Genomic DNA, 23,403 nt, shown 5'->3' with positions numbered 1-23,403 from the left:
GAAATGCAAAAGAGCAGCAAATTCTGGCAACCGGGATCCTGATTTTTTGGGGGGATGATTTTTCCTTAGAAGATAACGTTAGCGATCAATCGCAGCAGTTATTGACTTTTTAACTTTTTTAGTTTAGTCTGAAATCTAATATTTTCTGTTGACTGAGTTTTGATTTTATATAATATAAGATTTCTAAACTGAATTAAGTATTGCTGTTGTATTTAAACAGTTTTAAGGAAGAGACTGCCCAGTAATGCACCCTTTGAATTTCAAAGAGGTAGAAATTTAATCTATGAATCACACAGCAGGATGTGGTTCGTGGAAATTGTTTTGTAGCATCAAAAGTGTCTGCCCAGACAGCTTTTTAAAAGGATTCAAAATATGCACCCTCACTGAAACTTAAATAGGCAGGTGAAAATAAGGCCAAAGGAAGCGGCACCAGTACTATGAGAATTACAGTGCAGCCTTGTACCAAATTGTACTCATCGTTTCCACACAGTATCACTTGAAAGATTTTCACAGGAAGTCTCAGACTGTAGTAAGATGGGGGATGGTTAAACTGGTCATGTGACATAGTTTAGGAGTCTTGGAGGAAACAAGGGGGTGGGGGACAGATGAGAGCTCTGTCACAGATTTCCACTACCAGCAACAAGCAGCACTTGAGCTTCTTCTGCTCTGTGGATGGTTTATTTACGGGGGGAATGTTGCACAATGTGTTGCATAACACTCAAGGTAGGCTTCCTGTGTTTTCGTCCGATCCGTTATAGATGTCTGAGTTTGATGTTAAGACTAAAGCAACATTTTTTTGTCCTATTTCTTGAGGTCTTTGCATCAGAGCAGTTTTACTTTTTAGATTGCATTCATTCTGCAGGCCTGTAACCACACAGCTCATCTTATCTGTTTGAGAATAATCACTTCACTTGCATGACAAACAGAGATCTGTCACATAACTTTAATGATTTAACCTCTCTCCAAGGTAAGTTCTCTTACAGGCTGTATTTGTTTCATATGAGATGACCCAGAGTGCCAGTGCCAGTTAAGACCTGGGAACTGTAACTACATCGCTACTAAATCTAGCTGTTACCTGATTTGCTCTAATTACGTGCATATCTTTTCCATAACACGCCACTTGTAAACCTTACGTTTGAACACCATTAGCATTTTTCTACACCATAATGCTTTTTGGACAGTCTTATAGTTCTTTGCAAAACAGTCATGCACTTTTTATCACAAACTGAGGGCTGAATACTCAGAATCAAAATCAGGAGAAGCCACACTTGCAAATACAGTATTATTTAAACAATGGCATGTTTGCTCAGCATGCATGCCCTGCACAGCACAGCGACAGCACGCTCATTCACTCGTTCTGCTACAGAGAAAAACATCTGGGAAATGCTCTGCTGATCAAGAGAACTTTCAGCGAAACTGCAAATGTCTGATAAGACCTTTTTTTCCTGACAAAAGCACAATGTAGGACATCACTGCTTTTGTCTGTGCTGCCATTGTTATGGCCGTACTAAATAAAGTGCCTTGAGCATTTTAAATGAGGACTTGTTATATTTGTGTGACAAATGCAATTAGTAATCAGCGGCAAAATTTAATTTAATGGGGTTTTTTTGCAGTAAAGACAGAGGAATCAGCAATGGAGAAAGTCGGTCCAACAACAACAAAGACGAGTAGGTAGAGATGGTAGATGCTTTTATTTTTGTACTAATTCATCTTAAAAAAATCCTGCTGTGGACTAATGTGATGATTTTGTTTTGCAGATGATAAACCAGAGCCTAAAGACCTAAGAAGCAATCCTCCAACCAAAGTTAAGCTTCCACCGATCATCAAACCCAGCCCGCCTCCAGTCAAAGACAAGCCGAACAAGGTTTTACCAAAGTGAGTTTTACAGAAGCGTCTGTGATGTTCTTTCTCACTACTTGTAACTCCATGTGAAACCACTTTCTGGAGACCTGACCAGAATAGTTATTCATATGCAGCCTTTCTGAAGCAAATAGGCCCTCAGAAAATGTCAGGAACACTTTCTCCTCTCTGGTCTGGCACCAACAGTGGAGCATTTAGATGTTAAAGGTTTTTGGTTGCAACCACCAGTTGCTATGGTTTCCTTAAAGAAGAATGCCAGGATGCCTGACATTTAGTGGCTCAGTGGAAATTGTGGGATGAGTCAGATCAGGCCGAAACAGACGAGAGCAGCCCATTTCCTGTTTCCTGAGCAATCGCTCACAAACTGCCTTACACACACAAAATTGAGAAAACAAAAACAGGCCCGTCTTGAGAAGAAAAACACGCTTTTGAAAGGTGTTTCCGTGCAAATTTGCCTTTTCCAGCTTCTTTAAGACTCCTCCTTCATGTTTAACTAAGCTTATCCCACAAGGCTTTTACAGCCAGGCTGATTTTTCAACAAACACATCAGTTATAACCAGCATTTAAAATGTTATAAAACTTAAGTAGAATATTATAGTGATTTTTCAAGACTTCATTTGCCATGCTCTGCACCTGCACCTGCACCAGCACCAGCGCGCAACTCTATTCAGGAAACCAGAAACCACATACAAACTCTCCAACCCTCTGCGTCAGTATTTCTTCACTAAAAACATCAATAGATTTCTTTTTTTATTTGTCTGTAATTTAAAAAAAAAGTGTTCATTTGAAGGTATATTGTCGTTTTCTGTAGAACCAATGGTGATGCGGCTACTGTTCCACCGAAACAACCGGAGGAGAAGGAGACTGATGAGTTTGATGGATTGGAACTGCCGACTGAAAAGCTGAGCCATCCCACAGCAAACAGAGCCAAACCTCCACAGAGGAGACCACCGTCAGGACTCCCCATAGCAGCACAAGTATGTCCGCATTAGCGACCAATACCGATCGATCTGTGTGGCAGTGTGTATAACACAGATGCGAAGAGCTTCACAAGAAACACTGAAATTATAACCTGCATACCCAAATGAGTAGGGTTGTCAAAACAAGTCATTCTCAATACTAAAAACGACTGTCAGATAAGATTCTCATTTGCAACAGTATTGATGCGGACAGCGTCGTCTTTGCTTCCTTCTGCCGACACAACTTTTACACAGTACCTGCATGCAGGCGTCCACACAGGCCCTCCCCTTACCAGCAGCTGAAGCAGTTGACATTTACAAGACTACAAGAATAAACACCTGGAGGAATTTTGAGAAGTCAAAAAAGCTTCCATTTTAACAACCCGAACATGGATATTATTGTTGCTCTTGTTCTAATCTTCATTCTTGTTTTGGGGGTTTGAGGGTTTTTTTTGCTCCTGTGGTATCAAAAATGGTATTGGGTATCAAGTATTTTCCTGGGTATTGATACAGTGTTAGCCAATATTCCTGCAGATGAATCAAAGGTTTATCAGTTTTCTGTTTAATTTTGTGCAGTCAGTTAAAGCACAGTTATTTGAAACAGTCCTTAATAGTTTTAGTGATTCTTATAAATATTGTGTCCATGCTGGGATTAGAACCATTTTTAGCAATAATATACCATAAGCCCATACTACTACTACTACTACTACTAATAATAATAATAATGTTATTAATTTTGTGCCTCTGCAGTTCACACTTGTGTTGTTGTTATGTTTTGAGACCATGTTCACACCTGAAGCCCTGAACCTTTATAGACAGTACTCCATGGAGGTGTACATGGGAATGCTAATGATATCTGATATCATTTGAGAGTACAATAAACAGTCTTTACTCTGCCACCGCCCTGGTTTAAAGTCCATGCTGTGTCCGGTTGCACTGATTTGTGCAGTTGTGACTTTAGGGCAGCTAACTGTTATTGCATTCATGTGTTTTGGTTCATGCTCTGCATATTGAGAGTTTCTGAAAGGGGCCATCTCCTAATGTATGCTACACATTGTCCCAATCTGATTCTCCCGACGCTGTCAGAAGACAATTTTACAGAAAAGTGACCAGTTTTTATGAACAGCCCTTCTTGCTCACTGACCAAGAAGACTTGTTATGACTTCTTGGTCATAACAATTTATCTGAAAAATGAAAGAATTAGAAGAAAGAGAAAGCGAGCTTGTACTTGACCGCCCAAAAAACCCACCTAGCTGTTAATCCTGCAAAGCTGAAAAACCAGAAATCCTAAGGCATGCTGTGAAGAATGACTATTAGCAATGGTTGACATTTAAACTTGACTGTTCTTCCTTTGTACTGCTAGAGCGCCACGGACCAGACAGATGCAGAACCAAAAAAGTTTGAAACGGAGATACCGGCTGGCTTGCAAAAGGTTTGTAACACTCTGTGTTCTGGGTGAAATATGAATGCAATCACATAAGTTTGAGTTCAAAAAGTTGTTCTATGTAGGAAAATGTGCAGTATGAATTTTTTCACAATTAAAATCATTTCAGACAACAGAAAATCTTCTGCCCACCCCTCCAAAGCCCGATCTTCGACCCAAGACACCACCTCCAGTTCGACCAGCACCACCCAAAGTTCTCGTAGATAACAAAACTGTGACCTTTAAAGACGAGCCAACTGTGGAGTGTCTGCAGGCTGAGATCAAAGAGCTCAGGATGACTTTGGAGCTGCTTGAGAAACGACAGGAGTGAGTACAACTCACTTGTTTTGTAGCCATGTTTGAAACCTGAGACACGACAGGTTTATGACAGGCTTAAAGTTACTTTACAAAATTAAGACAATTTTGTAAAAAAAGATCTTCATTACATTTCAGCTAACCCTCTTCTAAAATAAAAAAAGAAAGATGCCTTGTAGCACAAACATACACAGGAAGTGAGTAATTCAAACCTAGCAGAGAAATACAAATGAATGTAACTGTGCATGTTCCATCATAGGAAACCCCCCCCCCCCCTTCCAAACAAAAAAGCCTGACTCAACAGCTCTTTTGTATCTCTTGATCTGAAACGTTACAGCAGCCTGAGTAATAAACATGTGCCACACTCTGCAGAGCTGTAGACATTTCATTTCCTGATCAGTGATCTTCTTAAGCCTTTTGAACTCACCAACCATCAGTTTGAAACTCAAATTACTGTTGTTCCCTAGTCAGTAGCTGAATGTTTTGCATTGTACCAGTAAAACCTTTGACAGTATATGTTAATTACAGGCAAATACACAAATCCTAATGGGATGTGTGTGAAGACTTCTGTAACTGTATCTCAAGCTGTGTTTGTGTAATCAGTTTTCTAAACGTATAAAAAGATTTTCTAAATGCAACTGATATTTGTGAATGTGTATTCAAGATCAGTGTGTGCATAATGCATGCACAGATCTGTAAATGCCTACACAGTTATTAATAGATGCAGCTAAACATTTTGATCCAGCAGCTTCCTGCTTGGCTGCTATGGTAGACCTACAAAGGCATGTGGCGATCTGTCTGTAAATCTGAGGTGTTGTCTGCTCTGAGCTCAGACTCACAAGCTCAAACATACCACTGACTATAACACCTGGTGATTTCAAGTATGAAACTGCTGAATGGGGCGGGTCATGGCTGTGGCTGCAGTTGCAAGCTTGACTACAATGAAATCTTAAACTGCTTTAGGTTTAAGATTCACACGTCCGTGTGTTTTCAGAAAGTATGGCGAGTGATAGTTTGTAAAAATATAACAGAAGTCCTTTATTGCTGAGACGTATGTGTGTAAAAACTCGAGTTAGTCATTAACCTGTGCAGTTTGGATCATCAAACAGGTGTTTTTTAGCGAATAAATGTTTTTATTTATTTACCCATTTTTAAATAATCCCTGTGTGTATTCATTATTTTTGTGGCGTATGGAAGATTGCAATGGGTTTGTGTAGTGTAACCCCAATTTCTCCCAAGGGAGACAAAAAAGAGACTTTCACTTAGACAGCTGCATCTACAAAAACAAAAAATGTAAAACATTTGCATATCTGAGTACCAGATTTTGAGGTTTGTGTGTTGTTGTTTTTTTTTTTAACATAAATTGCACCCACACCAATGCCCTAGCATATCTGCAAAACCTATATTACCATAATAGTTCAATAAAATTAAATAATTAAAATAAATGTCTTTCCTGTTAGAGCTACAGAAGTAACTTTCTAAATGTATTATTATCTTGACTGGCACTGCACGGTGTTGTTGACCTATTTAGACTTACCAGCATCTCCAACCTCCTCATTTTGTTCTCTTTGTCTCTTTTAATAAGGCGAGACATGCAGGAAGTGAAAGAAGAACTGAGGGATGAAAGAAACAAAAGACTAGCATTGCAGGTCAGTGTCTTGACTTCTGTGAGTGTTATTACTTACTGCCTGCTGCATAATGGGTGAAAAAATAAGCAGCAGTTGTGGTTCCAAGATCACGAGCGCGGTATAATCAGTTGTTTAAAAGGGTTCTTTTTGTTGTTGTTTCTTACAGGAGGAAGTGCAGAGTTTGAGAATGAAGCAATAATCCCAACACAGACTGTGACTAAGCTGCTTGTCTGACACTGTGCCATGCGAGCTCTTGGACTGCAAATTTCAGAAAATGAACATTTTTTTCTGACACTGAGAAAGTAAAAAAACAACAAAAAACCCTCCCTAAACAGTATAGCTGGAGTTAATATCAAACTACTCCTGTAATGGAGTGAAAGAACCAGATCCTCCAGAAGACTTTTAAGTAACATGCTGTTTGATATTGGAATGCCATAAATCTCAGTTGGGTACGCCTAGAAGCAAATTACTGTTTTACATGTTTTCTTTTTTGATCGTCTTCTTTATTACTTTTATTGTGGATTACAGGTTAGGCTATTTTTAATATCAGAATTTGTAATATATGCAGCTGTACATAGGAGGAAATATTGTTAAGTCTTTTACAAAGAGCTAAAGGATAATTTACATCATCATAATGGGCTTTGTTACCTGAATGTCAAGTGAGATACTACTGTCCAAACTATGCCATGTTAGTGAATTTATGCAATGTAATGTAATGTTGCAAAGATCCACTAGGGGGCCCTCTTTGTCTATTTTTTATTTTATTTTATTTTTTTTTACATAAGGTGTTAAGTTTTTCTGTGATTGCTGGGATTTATGGAAATGACCTGGCAAAGTAACCTCACATCAGAGAAGAAAAAATAGAAGAAAAAAATACATTCTTCATCCAAAACAGTAACTGTGTTAACATTTAAGATTTAAGCGAGTGGCTCATGTTAATGGATAGTGCCTTAAGAGGGGGGAAAAAAGGAAAAGAAAAGAAATAAAACTGTGATTTAATGCACCAGGAGTTTGTGGTCAGTTTGTGTCAGAGAAACACTGACTCACTCTTAAAACACCAAAAGGTGACTCATCAGTGGATGCAGAACACATGGGAGGAAAATTATTGAGAAATTATTACATCCATCACAGGAACAGCTTTGGACAATGCAGTCTTCACAACATGCTAATGGTAGTGCCTCTGTGAAGAGCATATATGAACAATACCTGGAGCTATTTAGGAATCAAGCTCTGAAACTCTCGTGGAAACAAAAAAATATTGTGACTCATGCCCATTATTGATGTGTTCCTTTATGGACAAACAGTAAAACAAAGAGTCTGCTGACAGTGCAGAAACCTTTCATAGGATATCTAAAAACAATAATATCCTCTCTGTGAAGAACCGCATGTGATTTAAATGTTTATAGAAGGTAAATTCTTCTTACACCAGAGATACACCAATAAAGTGGAATATCTGCACAAATACTTTATTCCTTAGTCTTAGATGGTAAACTCTGCACAGTGTACAGTTACACTGGTGGAATTTAAACTCTGTAGAGAGCACTGAAAATGGAGTAGTGAAAAAGTTATCAGAGCCCAGAGGTCACACACACACACAAAAAAAGAGATACAAAAGTTAAATTTAGAAATAATGAAAGATGTTGACAAAGAAAGCGAGACAGATGCTGAAACAAATCTGGATTTGTACAGCTTGTACAGATTTGTGATCTAAGCTTAAAAGGAACATTGTATTCTGATTCTCGGCTCAGCTATTTTTTTTACTTTGGAAGCGTGAAGCTTTGCACAATTAAAAAGCACGTCATTTCATAATGCCTGCTCTATAGCCCCTTAGTTGAGCCATTGCATGAAACAGCAGTAACATTAGCTTCAGTGAGTGTCTTTTAAACATCCCGTCCTCCCTAAAAGCCCACTTCCTACTGAGTGTCCAGCTTCCAGAAGCCAAGTAAGGGGCAGCTCAGTGCTTATGAGCACCACCTCTCCCTCTCGAAGACCAAACTGTAAACCTATTATCATATTTTTCCTCATTGTTTAATCGTAAATTAAAGATGTCACCTTTAATGAGGTATTCATACAGATATATTTTCTTATTGTTTAAACTCTGAAGTCAAATAAGTTCAGTTATGGCTTTGGTTACTAGATTTCAATCATGTTGATGTTTACTTAACTTTACCTATGTAAAAAATTCACATATATAATTTGGATCTAATTGCCCTAAGCAAAATGAAAATGACATTGTTCACAATATTTAGTCGTGTCTCTAGTAAAAGATATTTTTTGGACCCTTAAAAGGACTGCACACAATCAAAGCTACGAATTTTTCTAAGCCACTGACCACAGGAGAACCTTTTCCAAGACCTCAACACAGAAGATGCTATCAGAAATCGGAGACCCGAAGGCAAACCTGAGCCCTATCTGGCCCTGCAGCACAAGAACCAGACCGGCTTCAGGGTGCCCAAAAAAAGGAATATTATTGCCTTACAATGATGTGTATTTTAGGGCATACTAACCCTCTCTATGGATTTACAGATGTGTCAAGAATTCATGCTAACATTTATTGTAAATCACCAAACCACTGAAGGGTGACTTGTGATAATATTCAACACAAACACACCACCAGTGTGGACAATTCATCAATGTTCTGTAAGTCTTTACTGGCAACCAAACATTGTTCCAAGCTATAAACTCACATGGAACAGATTTATTACACTAATACACAGAGTTGATATTGGACATCTAAGCTCTGAAATTCGGAGCAGCTGAGCTGTGGGAGTGATGATAACACGTCTCTGAAGACCACATTAGAAACAGAGTCTGACTTTAGTCATTATGTGAAGCGTTTGGGGCCATTACCCTGCACGAGACCACAGATGGAATTAGGCTGCCAAGTAAGCACCTTGTGTGCATGAGCCATGCTAATGGCCTCTGTGGTCAGCTCTAAACAAAACACCTCCAATCCCAGGACATACAACCTAGTCCAGAGAAACTGGGCAATGAGTGCAGCAGAAGGTTGCAAGCGTCATCGTTGGATTAAATTCAATTTCATTTTCACTAATAACTGGCTAATAACTACATCCAAGTTTACAGCAGTGACCCAGACTTAGAGGGAGCTATGGGAGACCCTCTCCACCACAGGAGGCATCCAAAACCAATTTATCCATTAACACTGCGATTATTTTTCTCTAAATCTGCATCAAAAGCACGAAAAAAAATCATAATGGGCATATGAAACAGTAAAATCACCAAGAAAGACAATTCAACCATGAGGTCAACAGAATAAGAGAAGAGGTTAGCAGGTTAGCATTGTAGTAGAAAGTAAATTAGGATTGGGGTGCAGGAGAAGAAATTAGCCACGAGCATATAAAAGGTTATCAACCAACAAATGAGCAGTTTTAGCAGATATTATCAGGCAGCTCTGAAAAAAACAGACAAGCAATCAAAAACAAAAAAACAAAACAAAACAAAACGCAGGTGAGCAGCCTAACAGCTCCGTGCTGCACTAACAAGCTAGCATGTTCACGCAACATCCTAATGCCCATCTTACATATATGGAATAATTTGAAGTTAAACGTGTAAAACCAACAGGTCACATAAGTCGAAAAGATTCATGTTCCAGAGACGCTGAACATGTCAGACAAATCTTAGCACTAGAGGTCTGTGGTGTAGACCACAGAGTTCATGGAACCTGGCCAAGAGCCTTACTCCAACCCTGCTTCAGCTGAGCTTCGACTGCAAAGGCAGTAGCAACAGGTAGCAGAGTTAGCATGTATTAGACTAAAAAGCTAGCAGGCTACTTAGCTTTGTGGAGGGAAACATTATGTTGTAGTTTCCGGATGTCAGCGGATGAAAGAAAACTCTGTGTTAAAGTGGCCAAGAGCCAAACTGAATAGTTGTATCAAGAACAAATGTGCATCAAGCAGCAAATGTGAGGAACCTTTCTCCTGTTATAAATCATACTTTGCTCTTTCTTTCTTTCTGAGTCACTCCCTTTACAGATCAGATTAAAACAGGCTGTAAAAAGCAGCAAACATCACAAGATCGTTTGTGACGAAATTCTTTTATTTTCACACTGTATTTGTTTAACTTTTTAAGTCACATAGGAGATATTGATGAATAAAAGTGGCAAAGGTGATCTTTTCATTAATGAAACAAATTAGGGATTATTTTTCTCTTTCTCCATCTTTATTATTATTATTATTATTGAAAATATATTTATGGCCCAAAGGTGTAGTGATTCTTGTTGTGTTTGTCTGACATTTTGACATGTTTGCTTATTTTATTTTATTTATATGATATTAGATTTGTACACACCGATCAACCACAGCATTAATATATCAATAGCACTGGATATCATGTTGCAATAATACTGTTCTTCCTGAAAAACTTCGAGGTCTGGATTTTATTTTAAAATTCAGTACCTGTTCCTCCCATCCCAGCAAACCTTCCACATTTCAGAGCTGTTTTAGCAGTGCAGGAAGAACATCAACAATTAGATAGAGTTTCATTTTGAAGCTGATCAGTATATACCTTTGGACTTCAGTATCTGATGTTGTTGAATACACGTATATATGCTCATGAAGTGCTTTGATTTATCCTGCAAATTCATTATCCTATAATTGTTAGTGGAAATAGTCTTTGTTTAAACAAACAGTTCTTTTGTTTTACTTATTGACACTTTCATTTTTCATTTATTACATACACAAATCTACTTTTCATTTCTGTAATTAAGCACCAAGTTTAATAGACTGATTACTTCAAGTGTCCCATCATTCCCCACATTCACTCCACACCTCTTCCATATGAATTATTCAGTCTTTGAGACCTCCATTGGTTTGGTTAATCAGTCAGATTTATCAATGCTACATAAGAAGTGCAATATCTCAGTCTGCTCTGTCAGAGCTAAGTATGTCAAATATGACTAATTTCCAGTCACTTTGTATCTAACGCAGGTTTTTGGGCTTGAGGGACACCAGGCCCACCCAAAAGTCTATGTCTCATCTCCTCAGGGCTCACTCTCCTTAGCCTCATGTTTCTTAGTAGTAATGCACTCTTCCAATAGTTCCTGTTCCTGTCCCCAGGATATCTGGCTGGCCGTTCCTCCAGATCTCTCGGATGATGCGTTCCCTCTCCTCCAGTCGCTGTGCACGCTCCAGCTCTTCGGCTGAAGTAAACACATTCACGCTCAGTGTCCCATCCGACTGGCTGGTGTGATTGCCAACAGCGATTTCTGTGGTGGGCAACGGAACAGTCGCCTCTACATCGTCCACTTCTTCATCTTCATCATCGTCATCACTGTCCTCATCCTCCTCGTTGATGTCCTTTAAGTTTTTTTTCTCAGGAGTGGAGGGGGTAATGGTAGTGCGTGGCTTGCAGGAGATCCGAATCACCAGTAGGCAGAGTGTGAGTATCAAGCCAAAACACACTCCAAGCACAAAGTAAAGGCCAAAACTCTCTGGATTTGCTAAAGAAGGGACAAAAACAAACTGCATTAGATACAGTTAAATGTTATTAAAAAATGAGAGGCAAATTCACACTGTGGCTTACCTTTGATGTGTGCATAGGCAGCAATGCTGTTACTTAGGAGGTCCATTTCCTTTTTCTTCACATCCATGGTGACTCGGTTTTCTTCTTTTACACCTGTAGCAGACATTTGACACACAATATTTAATCTGACTGCTATAAGATACAAGACACTTAATCAATCAGTTCTCTTCCAGGTGCTTAAAGTCGCTTTTGAAATATCTGCCAGACTTCTTTTCCTCCAGGTTTATATTCTGTGCAGCGCCGGGATGTCAAACCCACTGACCACAACATTCTTCATATGCCTGGTGGGTGGGATGAGGCCTTCGAGTCCCCAACAAAAGCTCCTTTGTGTCACTATTAACTACTAGCTTGATGTGGGATCATCATAATGCATTTGGCACATGGCACTTTGCCTCAGCCATTCTCTCTGAACCATGACAACCCTATATAAATGAGGTCAAGAGTCAATTTCCCAAGTAGCCACAACGGGCTCCTTCGTGTCAGATGGGACTGTCAGATCGATTTGTAAAGCTCAGAGGAAGCAGCCAGTGCACGGTTGACATTTTTCTAATGTTTAGCCATTGTTTCCTTGACATTTAAGCTGCCTTATCCTCCCATATCCTGTCAGTCAAATGAACTTTGTTGTGCTTCTTCCGCTCCTATGTGCAGCCATAACTTCTGTCACTACCCAAGGATGGCATCATAGAGCTGCACCAAGTTACATGAAAGAGTGCTGGTGACAACAGAAAAAAGACCAGTTCAAAATAACACACATACACACGTTAGCACCATCGCTCTTTAGCATGTGCTTTGTGTTGTGGCTGACTGTGGAAAAAAAACATTCTCTTCACGAGAAATGATGACGAGCGCTGAAACCATCTCACTCTAACCTGTGTGCACTCTTCTCTAAGTTAAACCACATGTCACTGTGCCTATAGAGATCATATGGACTCGTTCATATTGCACAAACCACATGTTTATGTTTCCATTTACCTCTAAATTGCACCCAGTGATAATCTCAATGTCTGATCTCTATCATGATGTGACTACCTCAATAATTTATTTAGCATGTGTGCTTACTTGTTGATGGAACTTTTAGTAAAATTCAAGCATGAAACCACACATGTGTAAACCATATGCAATATGGCCCACTAATGAACTTTAAAACACAGCAAACATTCTCTTGTAAAAGTAGAAGTAAACAGAAAGTGGAGTGCAGATAAAGTATAAAACTTACCACAAAAATGAAACTGTGGAGCTTCAGTTCCAGCTCATATTGTTCTGAGAAGTTGGAGAACAGATGCAAAATTATCACGCTCCTCTTTTCTCTCTGCTGTTGGATCACGGCTTGTGATCTTTGGTCTTCAGGCTAAATAGTTGATTTGGCCACCCTGAAAAAAAGAGCAAATACACACACAGACACGTCAAGCTATGTTAGAGCCAAACTCAGTGAGGCGTCTGCAATGCAAACAAAGACAGACCTATTGCAGGTTACGTGGTCCAGCAGGAGACCAGAGGCAGACTTTTTGCATTTTTTAGTGCTTAAGTTGTTCCAACATAGAGAAAAAAACACAGGTATGGCCAAGTTGTGCATATTAGTGTCATAAAAGCAACAGGAAAAGTAACTTTTTTTTTTTTTGCTAAAAGAAAAAGTGTTTTTTTTTTTATGTCTGTAAATACATTTGATTAGATCTTGGGAACTAAATTAGTTTGTGATATGAACTTAGTGGGACTTTGTTCTATGACTTGAAGATACTCCATATTTAGACTTTTATGCATAGAAAGCTGGGAACAACATCAGATCCAATTACAAAGATACTAGCAAAATGAGTACTGACAGCTAAAAAATCCCCAAAAACATAGGGTCCCCTTCTGGCTCTGTAGGGAAAAAACACCTATTAGATGTAAAGCTGTCATCAATAGTAAAATACAAGTGAGGTGTTTCCACTCTCCAGCCTCAGGGACCTGTAATGCTGCTCTCTCATTGCAGCATTGTGCAAGGATGACAAAACAGAACATTTTGAACTTTGAACAAGTGACACGAACTTGAGATTTTTCTTTTTGTTTCTAGCACCTCGAACAATAACAATCAATTTTCTATACTTACTAAAAGCCCTATAACGTCCTGGGGGTTTAGCGGTTTACATGCCAGGTGCAGAGCTGAGTGCTGTGAAAATGCTGAGCTGTGGAGTTTTTTGACTTGCACCCCTGTTTAGGAAAAAAGATCCTCTGCCAGCAGCAGTTGGTTTAGCAGAGCCTCTGAGCTTTCCAGGGCAGATTTTGATCTTGCTGACTCTTGGCAGATCCTATGCACTCTACACAGTGCCTAACTGAAACAGCACTTGGGGGGGCCAAGTGACAGAGCGGCCGCTGTGGGAGCATGCTTTCCAGGCTGACCACCTTGAGCCGTACAGGAGGCAGCTGCTCCATGATGAAGTGATAGACCCGTGCACTGTCCTCCAAACAAGCTTCCTCTCTTTATAAAAAGTAGATAAACAAATAATGAACAGCTTCATCTCCGATCTCCTGCTGAGGCGAATTCCACTGGATGATAGAATCCACATAATGGAATCTATGATCATTATCCAAGCCGAGCAGAAAAGCACAGACTTTAAATGAAATATTTTGTTTTTGTCCCAGGGGTAATAAAGTAAATGGCTCGGATGACTACAGTCTTTTTAAGCCAAGGTCAAAGCTAATGATTGGGTACCTAAAGAACATTAACTGACCTCTACTCACACTGCTATGCAGCAAAACTGAGCTTTAGGATCTTGGCATCTGGTACTGGTGGCTAATGATAACTGGAGAGCTGTTTAAAACCTATTTAAACACTAATTATCCTGGCTTGTTGTTTTGTTGTGTGTTTGTTTTAGTCAAACAAGGAAATTATTAACAGACCTGCTCCTCTGCAGCAGCATGCACTGTATCATGACTCAGTTCTCAGTCATGTTCTCAAAGTGACCCAATCTGTTTTTCTTTTGCAGGTTTTGCACAACCCGAAAGCTTTAAAAAGGAGACCTTCATTATAAGAAACCAGTCATGCTTTGGGGACTTGATGTATCATTTCTTTCCATCATGTTTTACTCAAACAGTTGTTAAATTTTTAACGGCCTGGAAAATATTGTGACCTTACTCATCTGGTTCGAGGTGCAGAAAGAGGCATTTCTTTTGAAATTCTGCCTTTTTTTGGCCCTGTTAAGGTAAAAAAAAAGGCAGAATTTCTGAGGGTCTTATACCCTCAGGTCAAAGACTTAGGCTCACCCCGTCTGAGGTCTTCTTCATGTCTCTGAATATTAAATAATCACTCAAATCATCCTGACATTATTTTCTTTTTTTCTGTGCGAAAAACACAGTCTATATTTTATGTCCTGTTATATCAAAACAACTATTATTCCAGTAACAAATGAAAAGGGCATCAACTAAATTACCATTCGTCTCTGTGCATGCGTGTGTGTGTCACTCAGCAATGAGCTGTTTGTGTCAGATCACTGCAGAAGCCAAGATAAACACATCGTGACGTTGTGGCCCGAGAAGAGGTCAGGCGCTATTTTTGACCAGGCATTGTTTGCTTTGGTTTAGAAGAAATAGCTGAGTGGAGGACCAGCTACAAAATGTTATGCAGTGTGATATTTTTGTTGTTGTGGTGATAACCGCAACTGCTCTTCCTTCCCACAAGGTTTATCCCTTTCCACAGAGGCAACATCCAGGGCAAAGCCTTTCCTCTGCTTCATTGTCTTAGATAAGTAGGTTGAGACAGAATAGACTGGGCTGTTTACTGTACACAGATGTCAGCTGAGCGATTTATCAGGTGGCTCCTTAGATGGGCAGCTTTCCAAGGCAAAGGTCTGTCACAGAATAGGCGCACTTTCCCCCCTGGATAGTTCACCAGTTACAGTAGTTTCATAAACCATCCAACCATATTGCTCCTCTTCCACAATGAAAAAGTCAAAGTTGTAACTCTTCAGTGGAATTTACGCGAGGAGTCAAGCCACATTTGATTTATACACAGAACATGAAAAGGTCAAATTACACAAGGAAGCCTGTCTGTGTTATTTCCCCATTGTAATGACACACACACTGAACCACAGAAGAAAATAAATATTTTTAATACCTCAAATTTCTTTGCAGCTGCAATGATTCCTAGCACAACAGGCAGTGTGTCTGTGGTTTGCCTGGGATGAAACTTCACAAAATGAAAATGCCCAGATCTACATGCACACACAGACTCTCTCTAGTAGCCAAGATCACAAAAGCTGCTGTTAGGATTTATAGCATCTTTTTTTGGTCTTAATTATGCTCTTATTTAGTAGCTGCCGATGGGAAAAAAAACAAACTCTAAATGATCCACAACGTCAAACAAACATATTATTTCCAGCTTTCAGATCTCATTCTGAAACTGTGCAAGTTCCTGTAAAAAGAAAAAAAAAGACTTACTGAATCATAGCTTCATTTTGGCTCACATGCCAAAGAATGTGAAACTGTATCACAAAAATATCTGCTGGATGCATGTGCACACCATTTATCAGACACCTGTAATCAAGGCAGCGAACCGTCTCCAAGCACTCAAACATAATGGAATTTCAAGTTCTCCGCAAAACAGCAGAAGTGCAGTAGATTACTTTCCACTTGGTAAATAGAAACATTGTCCAAACCGAGATCTCTGTCAACTGTGTCAGTGAAAGCATTCATGGATGTCCACAGGGTGAAGGGTAATTTCTTCTGGAAGTGCTAGTAAGTTTTCTTCAGACGGCGGAGGGTTGCACAGGGCTGCATTTCTGGAGAAAGTATGAGTACATTTCTTCCAAGTTACTCTTGACACCAACATCTTGGATTTCAAGCTGTGATTTCTGTCAGTTCTGCTACCCCGTTGTGAAGGCTTGACAGGAAGGTTGTTCCATTTGGAAACAAAAAATTCATAAGGGTACCATCAGGAAAGATGCAGAAACCCAGGCTGAACATGATCAGACACAGGTTGGAGAGTTTGAGAGTGTTTGATCGAGTGTAGTATTTATCAACAAAAAACAATCAAATAAAGCCAAATTTTATGCTAGATAACTTTTAGAAAAATATTGAAAGGACAGAGATATGGTATTCTTTAACCATTAATCCAGCTGAGGGTTGTGGGAGGGCTGGAACCTAGCCTAGCTGTCATGGGGCAAGTGACAAGGTACAAACTGCCAAACTATCACGGGGCTAACATCCAAAGACGGACAATCGGTAATGCTCACAGTCACACCAATTTAGTATAACCAGTTAACTAAACAAGCTTGTCTTTGAACTGTAGAAGGAAGCTGGAATACTGAGGGAGAACCCCCAAAGGGAAGGTGCACTCCACACAGAGGGGTGTAGCTGGCCAGCAGATCTGAACCACTGCTCTTAAAATGCTTCTTAAAAGCCAAACGGTTAGTAAAATGATCAAACAGTTAATAACTAAATCAAGTATGTTTTAAAATTAATGTTATGTTTCTTTCCACCATTTATTTAAACAAAGAGTGGTCAATGTAACTTCAATGTAAAGATGTGTTTTCGGAAGAGCTTTAACATGCAAATAAGATAAAAAAGCTTTTTGGGGATGACAGTGGAAATGAGAGATGAAAATATAAAGTATACCTGCTGTCTTTTGTCCATTTAGAATCACACTGATTACAAAAGCAGATGAAGTTTTCGCTGTTATCACAGACCAGCAGGATTTCAAACTTTCCATGAATTTAAGTGCCTGTGGGGCTTCAGACCACATTTGCAGGTGAAGACTATGAGCATCGTCCAAAGCGAATGAGAGGTCCTCGAGTGCAGGTTGTCTCATTACCTCAAGTTTCCAAGGTCAGCATTTATTTCCTGCCTCAGATCAAGAAAAGTTTGATGAGCACTGTGAAAGCTTTGTCTGCTGATTCAATTCAATTCAATTTTATTTATATAGCGCCAAATCACAACAAAAGTCGCCTCAAGGCGCTTCATAGATACAGAGAGAAAAGCCCAACAATCATATGACCCCCTATGAGCAAGCACTTTGGCGACAGTGGGAAGGAAAAACTCCCTTTTAACAGGAAGAAACCTCCGGCAGAACCAGACTCAGGGAGGGGCGGCCATCTGCTGCGACCGGTTGGGGTGAGAGAAGGAAGACAGGATAAAAGACATGCTGTGGAAGAGAGAGAGAGGTTAATAACAGATATGATTCAATGCAGAGAGGTCTATTAACACATAGTGAGTGAGAAAGGTGACTGGAAAGGAAAAACTCAATGCATCATGGGAATCCCCCGGCAGCCTACGTCTATTGCAGCATAACTAAGGGAGGATTCAGGGTCACCTGGTCCAGCCCTAACTATATGCTTTACCAAAAAGGAAAGTATTAAGCCTAATCTTAAAAGTAGAGATAGTGTCTGTCTCCCAAATCCAAACTGGAAGCTGGTTCCACAGAAGAGGGGCCTGAAAACTGAAGGCTCTCCCTCCCATTCTACTTTTAAATACTCTAGGAACAACAAGTAGGCCTGTCGAGTGAGAGCGAAGTGCTCTAATAGGGTGATATGGTACTACAAGGTCATTAAGATAAGATAGGGCCTGATTATTTAAGACCTTGTATGTGAGGAGCAGGATTTTGAATTCAATTCTGGATTTAACAGGAAGCCAATGAAGGGAAGCCAAAACAGGAGAAATATGCTCTCTCTTTCTAGTCCCTGTCAGGACTCTTGCTGCAGCATTTTGGATTAGCTGAAGGCTTTTCAGTGAGTTTTTTGGACATTCTGATAATAATGAATTGCAGTAGTCCAGCCTGGACGTAATAAATGCATGAACTAGTTTTTCAGCGTTACTCTGGAACAGGATATTTCTAATTTTAGAGATGTTGCGCTGATGACTGAAGATTGTTTTGCCAATATGAACATGAAGACTTTCAGTTTTCAAGAACTACTACAAGAACCCAACCACTCCCAGTAGTTTGACAGTACATGATTAAGTTATCGAGACAAACATGACCCATGTAACATTCACGGTTGGTAAAAACAAACAGAATTTCAATTATATTTGACCCCATTCTGAACTACTCACCCTAGCTACAGCTAGCTGCAAAGACAAACAGCATAGTGAATTTAAAAGTCAGGACATGCCCAGCTTTTATTAAGTTTCCTCTTGAGACTCTTAGAGAGTCTTGAATGTCTTTTAGTGTTGGATACGATGCTGAAAAAGACCTTTTTATGCGTTGATGGCTCTGGGCACTGGGTACTGTATTTTACATAAGCCTAATGAACAACAGCTTTTCTTTCATGGACAAACCCTTTTCCAGGAGTGAACACAAACTCCCGGCAGTATTGTCAGCCAATTATTTTACAACAGATATTTAGCTTTCAACAACAGTTAGGTTAGGAATTCACTGTCCCAACGTGATGGCAGCTAGACTCAGGGCAAAGCATCTCTTGCCCTGATTAATTCCTTTCCATCTTCATGTCATGAAGAAGTGAACGTCAATGTACTGCTCGCCCTGTGGAGAATATGTTTTGTGGGTTATGGCAGGTAATGGGAGGGTAATAGAGATGCAGGACTGAGCTTGGGGTTAGAGCAAGTGGTTAATAGCACCCAGATGTGTTCCTGATATGAGGCAGAGAGAGAATGCTTTGCTATGTAAATCAGGGAGAGATTTCCCATGCTCCTTCTTAAAAAAGTCATCAAGGTATAAGTCAAATAGCTGATGACAGTAGGGAATCCAATTTGTGACAACCATTGTGTGTTGTGCTGAAAAGGTTTATTTATATATTCATGTGTGTACAGTTTTTTTCTTATAGGTTGTTTGAGTAATTCCTGGATGTTTAGATGGATTCATTTGAGCATTCCTCTACAATTCACTAAATTACTTTGGGCTTTAGATCAGCACAAATTTAAATCTCCAAAAATAGAGACATGATCTCATCGTTTTCATTGATCTTGGCCACCATCCAGCAGCAAGCCAGCACCACATACTGTATCAATTACATGGACCCTACGGATTACTCTGTGACACAAAACACGTGTTTGCCCTTTCCATGATTGGGCCCATACAGCTCGCTGTAGGCTATCCACAAATATGTTGCAGCTCCAGTATATTTGGGAAGTTTCGAAGTGTTGCTCTGGCAGGACTGAGTTTGTGTAGTGAAAGTGAAGCTGCTTGTATGACTATTTTAGGGGCTGTTGAGGTAGTGGCTCCTACTGACTTCTTTTAGTAACCACTAGCAATTAGAAAAACAGCACTGTCATCTGTTATGGTTAACTCTTAGATCATGATAGTGTCATATTTTTATAATAGAGATGTGAGGAGGTGCTTAGAGCACAGACCGTAGCGTAGCTTAAAAATGATAGTTTATAAGATGGCATGGTGCTCTAAAACTAATTCTTTCAATTTTCTGGGTTTATATACAGCAAGACAAAAATAAAAATGTGACATGGCTTTTGCTGACAGTGCTTTTGTTGTCATTTGTGCTCATTTTGTGTGGCCTTGTAGGCTGCAAATATTACTTAACGTAATAGCCAAGTTATTGTTGATTGTTTTATCTGCGGAATAATGCCTTCAGACTGAGGCTAAATAACGTTCATTCAGCTCTATTCATTGTTTCAAACAACAAATGTACTAAATATTGCAGCCTAAGCAAAAATATGCCCACCACACATTTGTGCATGCTCAAGCACATTTTTTCAACGTGCGTCTTTTCCTGCATGCCCCTCTTCTTCCAGTATGTGTGTGTCCAGCTGCAAGTATGTCTCAGCATACATGTATCCAAGATAGGAGTGTAAGCTTAGGTAAACCCACTGGACTTAACATGTCAAACATCCACTGAAATCTAAAGACCAGACTGTCTAGGCCAGTGGGGCTCCCGCTAGAAGACAATAAGCCCTGAGTCCTGGAAGGCATCACCGGCTAGTTGAAGCTTTGCTAAACATAGTTTTGGAGACACCTCATTTATCAAACTCATATTTGTCAGTGACCTAAAATATATATATTTTTTATGTGTTAGCTATCACCTTTTGACCAAGGCCATATAATTGTTAAACAAAACCGCTGTTAAAAGTTCAGTAATTAAATCTGTATACGTATATGAGTGTGTTAAAAAGGCGTTAAGGTGAAACCAGCTGCTGCTTGATGAATGACATGATTTTGGAGCTGTGTTTTTACCTGATGAAAAACTAGACGAGTGATAAACACTCACCATTTTTCCCACATTTTCAACCCTGGTAACAACAGTTAGCGGCTATAATAAACCCACCAGCACTAACAGTTAAAAGGAGAAGGCCTGCTGTTTAAATGGAACACTTTGTTTTGGGGCTGGGTGTTGTTCAGAGAGATCTGCTGATGATCATCTGATCGTGCATGACTTCATATCCTAGCTTAAATATGCACCATGAAACCATTATCACAGCATCTTCACTGTAAATAAACAATTTTTTGGCAAAGCATTTTTTTCCCCCTGCAGTGGTTATCAAAGGCACTCTGACCTTAGGACAAACATACGCTGTACATCCAGATACAAAACAAACCACTGCAAGTTTAACTTTAAACCCAACTCATCTAAAAAGATGTCAGTGACAATAAATGTGAAATTAAAAAGTGATGCACAAGACAACTACAGTATTTCCATTGCATGGCATGTTTAAGTTGGAACAAGCTGAAAATACTCCTTTCTTTGACATTCCCATCTTTTGTAACTTTGTTTGGGACAATTTGCAATACTGAGCAACCAACAGTGAACTCCTGATTCAGCATTTTTCCATCTGTCCAAGTTATGTCCAAGGGACATAAGAGGCACACTAAATGCATATGCATTAAGATCTAATTTGCTTAATTCATGCACTGATGGAAAATTACCTCATTGCTCTTACTTCAATTTTTAATATAATTGTTCTCTCCCAAAGCCAAGAACTGGAAACATGAAGTTTGATGCGGTGGTCTACACATGGGACTGGGAGAATGTTTACTGGGATGCTTTTGTGATAACAATGCATTGTTCACATTTGATAAAACAGCACTGTTGCCCAATTTTGAGTCCTGCTAAATCAGCCAAATGTATGTACACACTATACCTCTGCAGGGCTTCAATAGCATTACATCATTACAGGCTATTTGTTCCTGTGTAAACATAAATTACAAAGAGTAACGATAATATATCTAGCTGCCTATATTAGCCCTTCTCTTGCACTGGGTTTGTTTATGAATGCTATCCATGTGGGCTAAGTTCTTTTGACTTATCCTGGCTTTGTGTGGATTGAAACTTTCTGCAAACAGATTGGTACCATGGGACTTTAGACAAGCAAATCAAGTCAGAATCTGACCTTTCACCTCTGAGTAAATGGAGAGAGTTATCAACCATCCTCAGGACAGATAAGACAGGCCAACTGACAAGTGAGTCAACTGGGTTTTGGAAAAAAGAAAAGTCTGCTAGTATGAATAGCTTGGAGAGGTCATGCAGAAGTCAACTCTTGATAATCAGGCTCCAAGGGGTCATTTAACCCTGTTACATGCTCTTCCTATGGGAGATTATCTGATTGAATGTGGGAGGCTACAGTGCAAGCAGTCCACTCAGATAGTGTGAATAAAAAGACACTGGAGAGCAGCTCCAGCCTCCACCCATCAACGCTCTTCTCTCTGATAAGAGGTGCTAACCACAATCATCCAGCAGAAAGCTAGAACTAATGGAAATGAGGCATATGGTCAGCTGCTGTTGAGCATGATCTCTTCTTAGTGCTTATGCAAAAAAAAAAAAGGAAAAGAAAAACTGACAGATGAATAGAGCCATACGCACCATGTGTGCCCTGCTTTTAAAATTCTCTCACCTCTCTTATTTTACTGTAAGAATCTGCTTTTTTGTGGCTTTAAAACCATAACAAAACAGCAACAGGATGTTTGCTTATATTGAACCTTTTATTAGACAACTATCTAGTGGCTTTAAGTTTCTTCTGTCCTGTCTCAACTGGTGCTGCATCAGCTCTTCTTAGATCTGTTACAAGCTAAAAACACTAACTCAGCTCTGATGCACTGACACGGCAGATGAGGATCCAGCTTAGTTCGAGACAGTAGATTGTAGTAGAAGAACGTGTTTTTTATGTAAAAAAGATGCCAGGTGCTTAAAAGGTTTGAAGAATGTATTCACACTGCTGTTACTAAAACTCAGTCGCTTCACTCAAGCTTCTCTAAACCTTTGAACACAGTTAATCAAAACAGAAACAACTGCAGATAAGCTGCTTTTTCTTGTAAAAACTTACCAGACTCGCTTTGATGAAGACCAGATATCAGACTTTGTAGCACAGGAAGGTTTTCCCAAAACCAAGCATCTCTCTAAACTAAAACAAATTAAATCTCAGACTCTCTCTAATACAGGAAAGAGTTAATTTAAAAAAAAAATAGTGTTCGTGGTTCACAGGAGTTTCTATGATCTGAATGTTAAACTCACCCGTCACTCTTGAGAGAAGCTGTTCAGTCCTCACAGAAAGCAAACTGCAAATCTTAATCTTCCTTCCCTCCAAAATTTGAATTAGAGAAAAGAAAAAAAGAGCACGGCATTAAAAGCAGCCTTGACTGTTGCTCTGTTGCTGCTGTGGTCAAGTCCTGAAGGGAGCGTGTGTTTGCCTGAGTATGTGTACAGGGTCTGGGGAAGAGGTGGTAACTTCCTCTGAAAGTTGGAGACGGAGCGAGTAACAGAGTTCTCTCTCTCCCGGTTCCAATCTACAAGCAGGAAAAGCTGTC

The 23,403-nt window shown here is 39.6% G+C and overlaps 2 protein-coding genes across 2 annotated transcripts in view; one reads left to right on the top strand and one right to left on the bottom strand.

The window, feature by feature from the left end:
* Positions 1 to 11,820, top strand: part of mnmip1 (manchette microtubule inner protein 1) — a 17,582-nt gene extending 5,762 nt beyond the window's left edge. The window contains exons 11-17 of the mRNA XM_085178511.1: positions 1,614 to 1,667; positions 1,758 to 1,875; positions 2,672 to 2,837; positions 4,183 to 4,251; positions 4,373 to 4,569; positions 6,143 to 6,206; positions 6,352 to 11,820. Of these exons, the coding sequence (XP_085034637.1) occupies positions 1,614 to 1,667; positions 1,758 to 1,875; positions 2,672 to 2,837; positions 4,183 to 4,251; positions 4,373 to 4,569; positions 6,143 to 6,206; positions 6,352 to 6,384 (701 nt within the window). The 3' untranslated portion in view covers positions 6,385 to 11,820. The remainder of the gene's footprint in view (positions 1 to 1,613; positions 1,668 to 1,757; positions 1,876 to 2,671; positions 2,838 to 4,182; positions 4,252 to 4,372; positions 4,570 to 6,142; positions 6,207 to 6,351) is intronic.
* Positions 10,624 to 23,403, bottom strand: eva1ba (eva-1 homolog Ba (C. elegans)). The gene is made up of 5 exons (XM_085178520.1): positions 23,111 to 23,403; positions 22,923 to 23,000; positions 12,925 to 13,096; positions 11,727 to 11,802; positions 10,624 to 11,643 (listed from the first exon to the last, which is right to left on the bottom strand). Exons 4-5 carry the CDS (start codon positions 11,791 to 11,793, stop codon positions 11,216 to 11,218), a joined length of 495 nt encoding a protein of 164 aa, XP_085034646.1. The 5' UTR covers positions 11,794 to 11,802; positions 12,925 to 13,096; positions 22,923 to 23,000; positions 23,111 to 23,403; the 3' UTR covers positions 10,624 to 11,215.

The sequence above is a fragment of the Neolamprologus multifasciatus genome, chromosome 11, assembly GCF_963576455.1.
Source record: "Neolamprologus multifasciatus chromosome 11, fNeoMul1.2, whole genome shotgun sequence".
Taxonomy (NCBI): Eukaryota; Metazoa; Chordata; class Actinopteri; order Cichliformes; family Cichlidae; genus Neolamprologus; species Neolamprologus multifasciatus.
The sequence above is the reverse complement of the archived record's forward strand: the minus strand, read 5'-3'. Positions and strand labels throughout refer to the sequence as shown.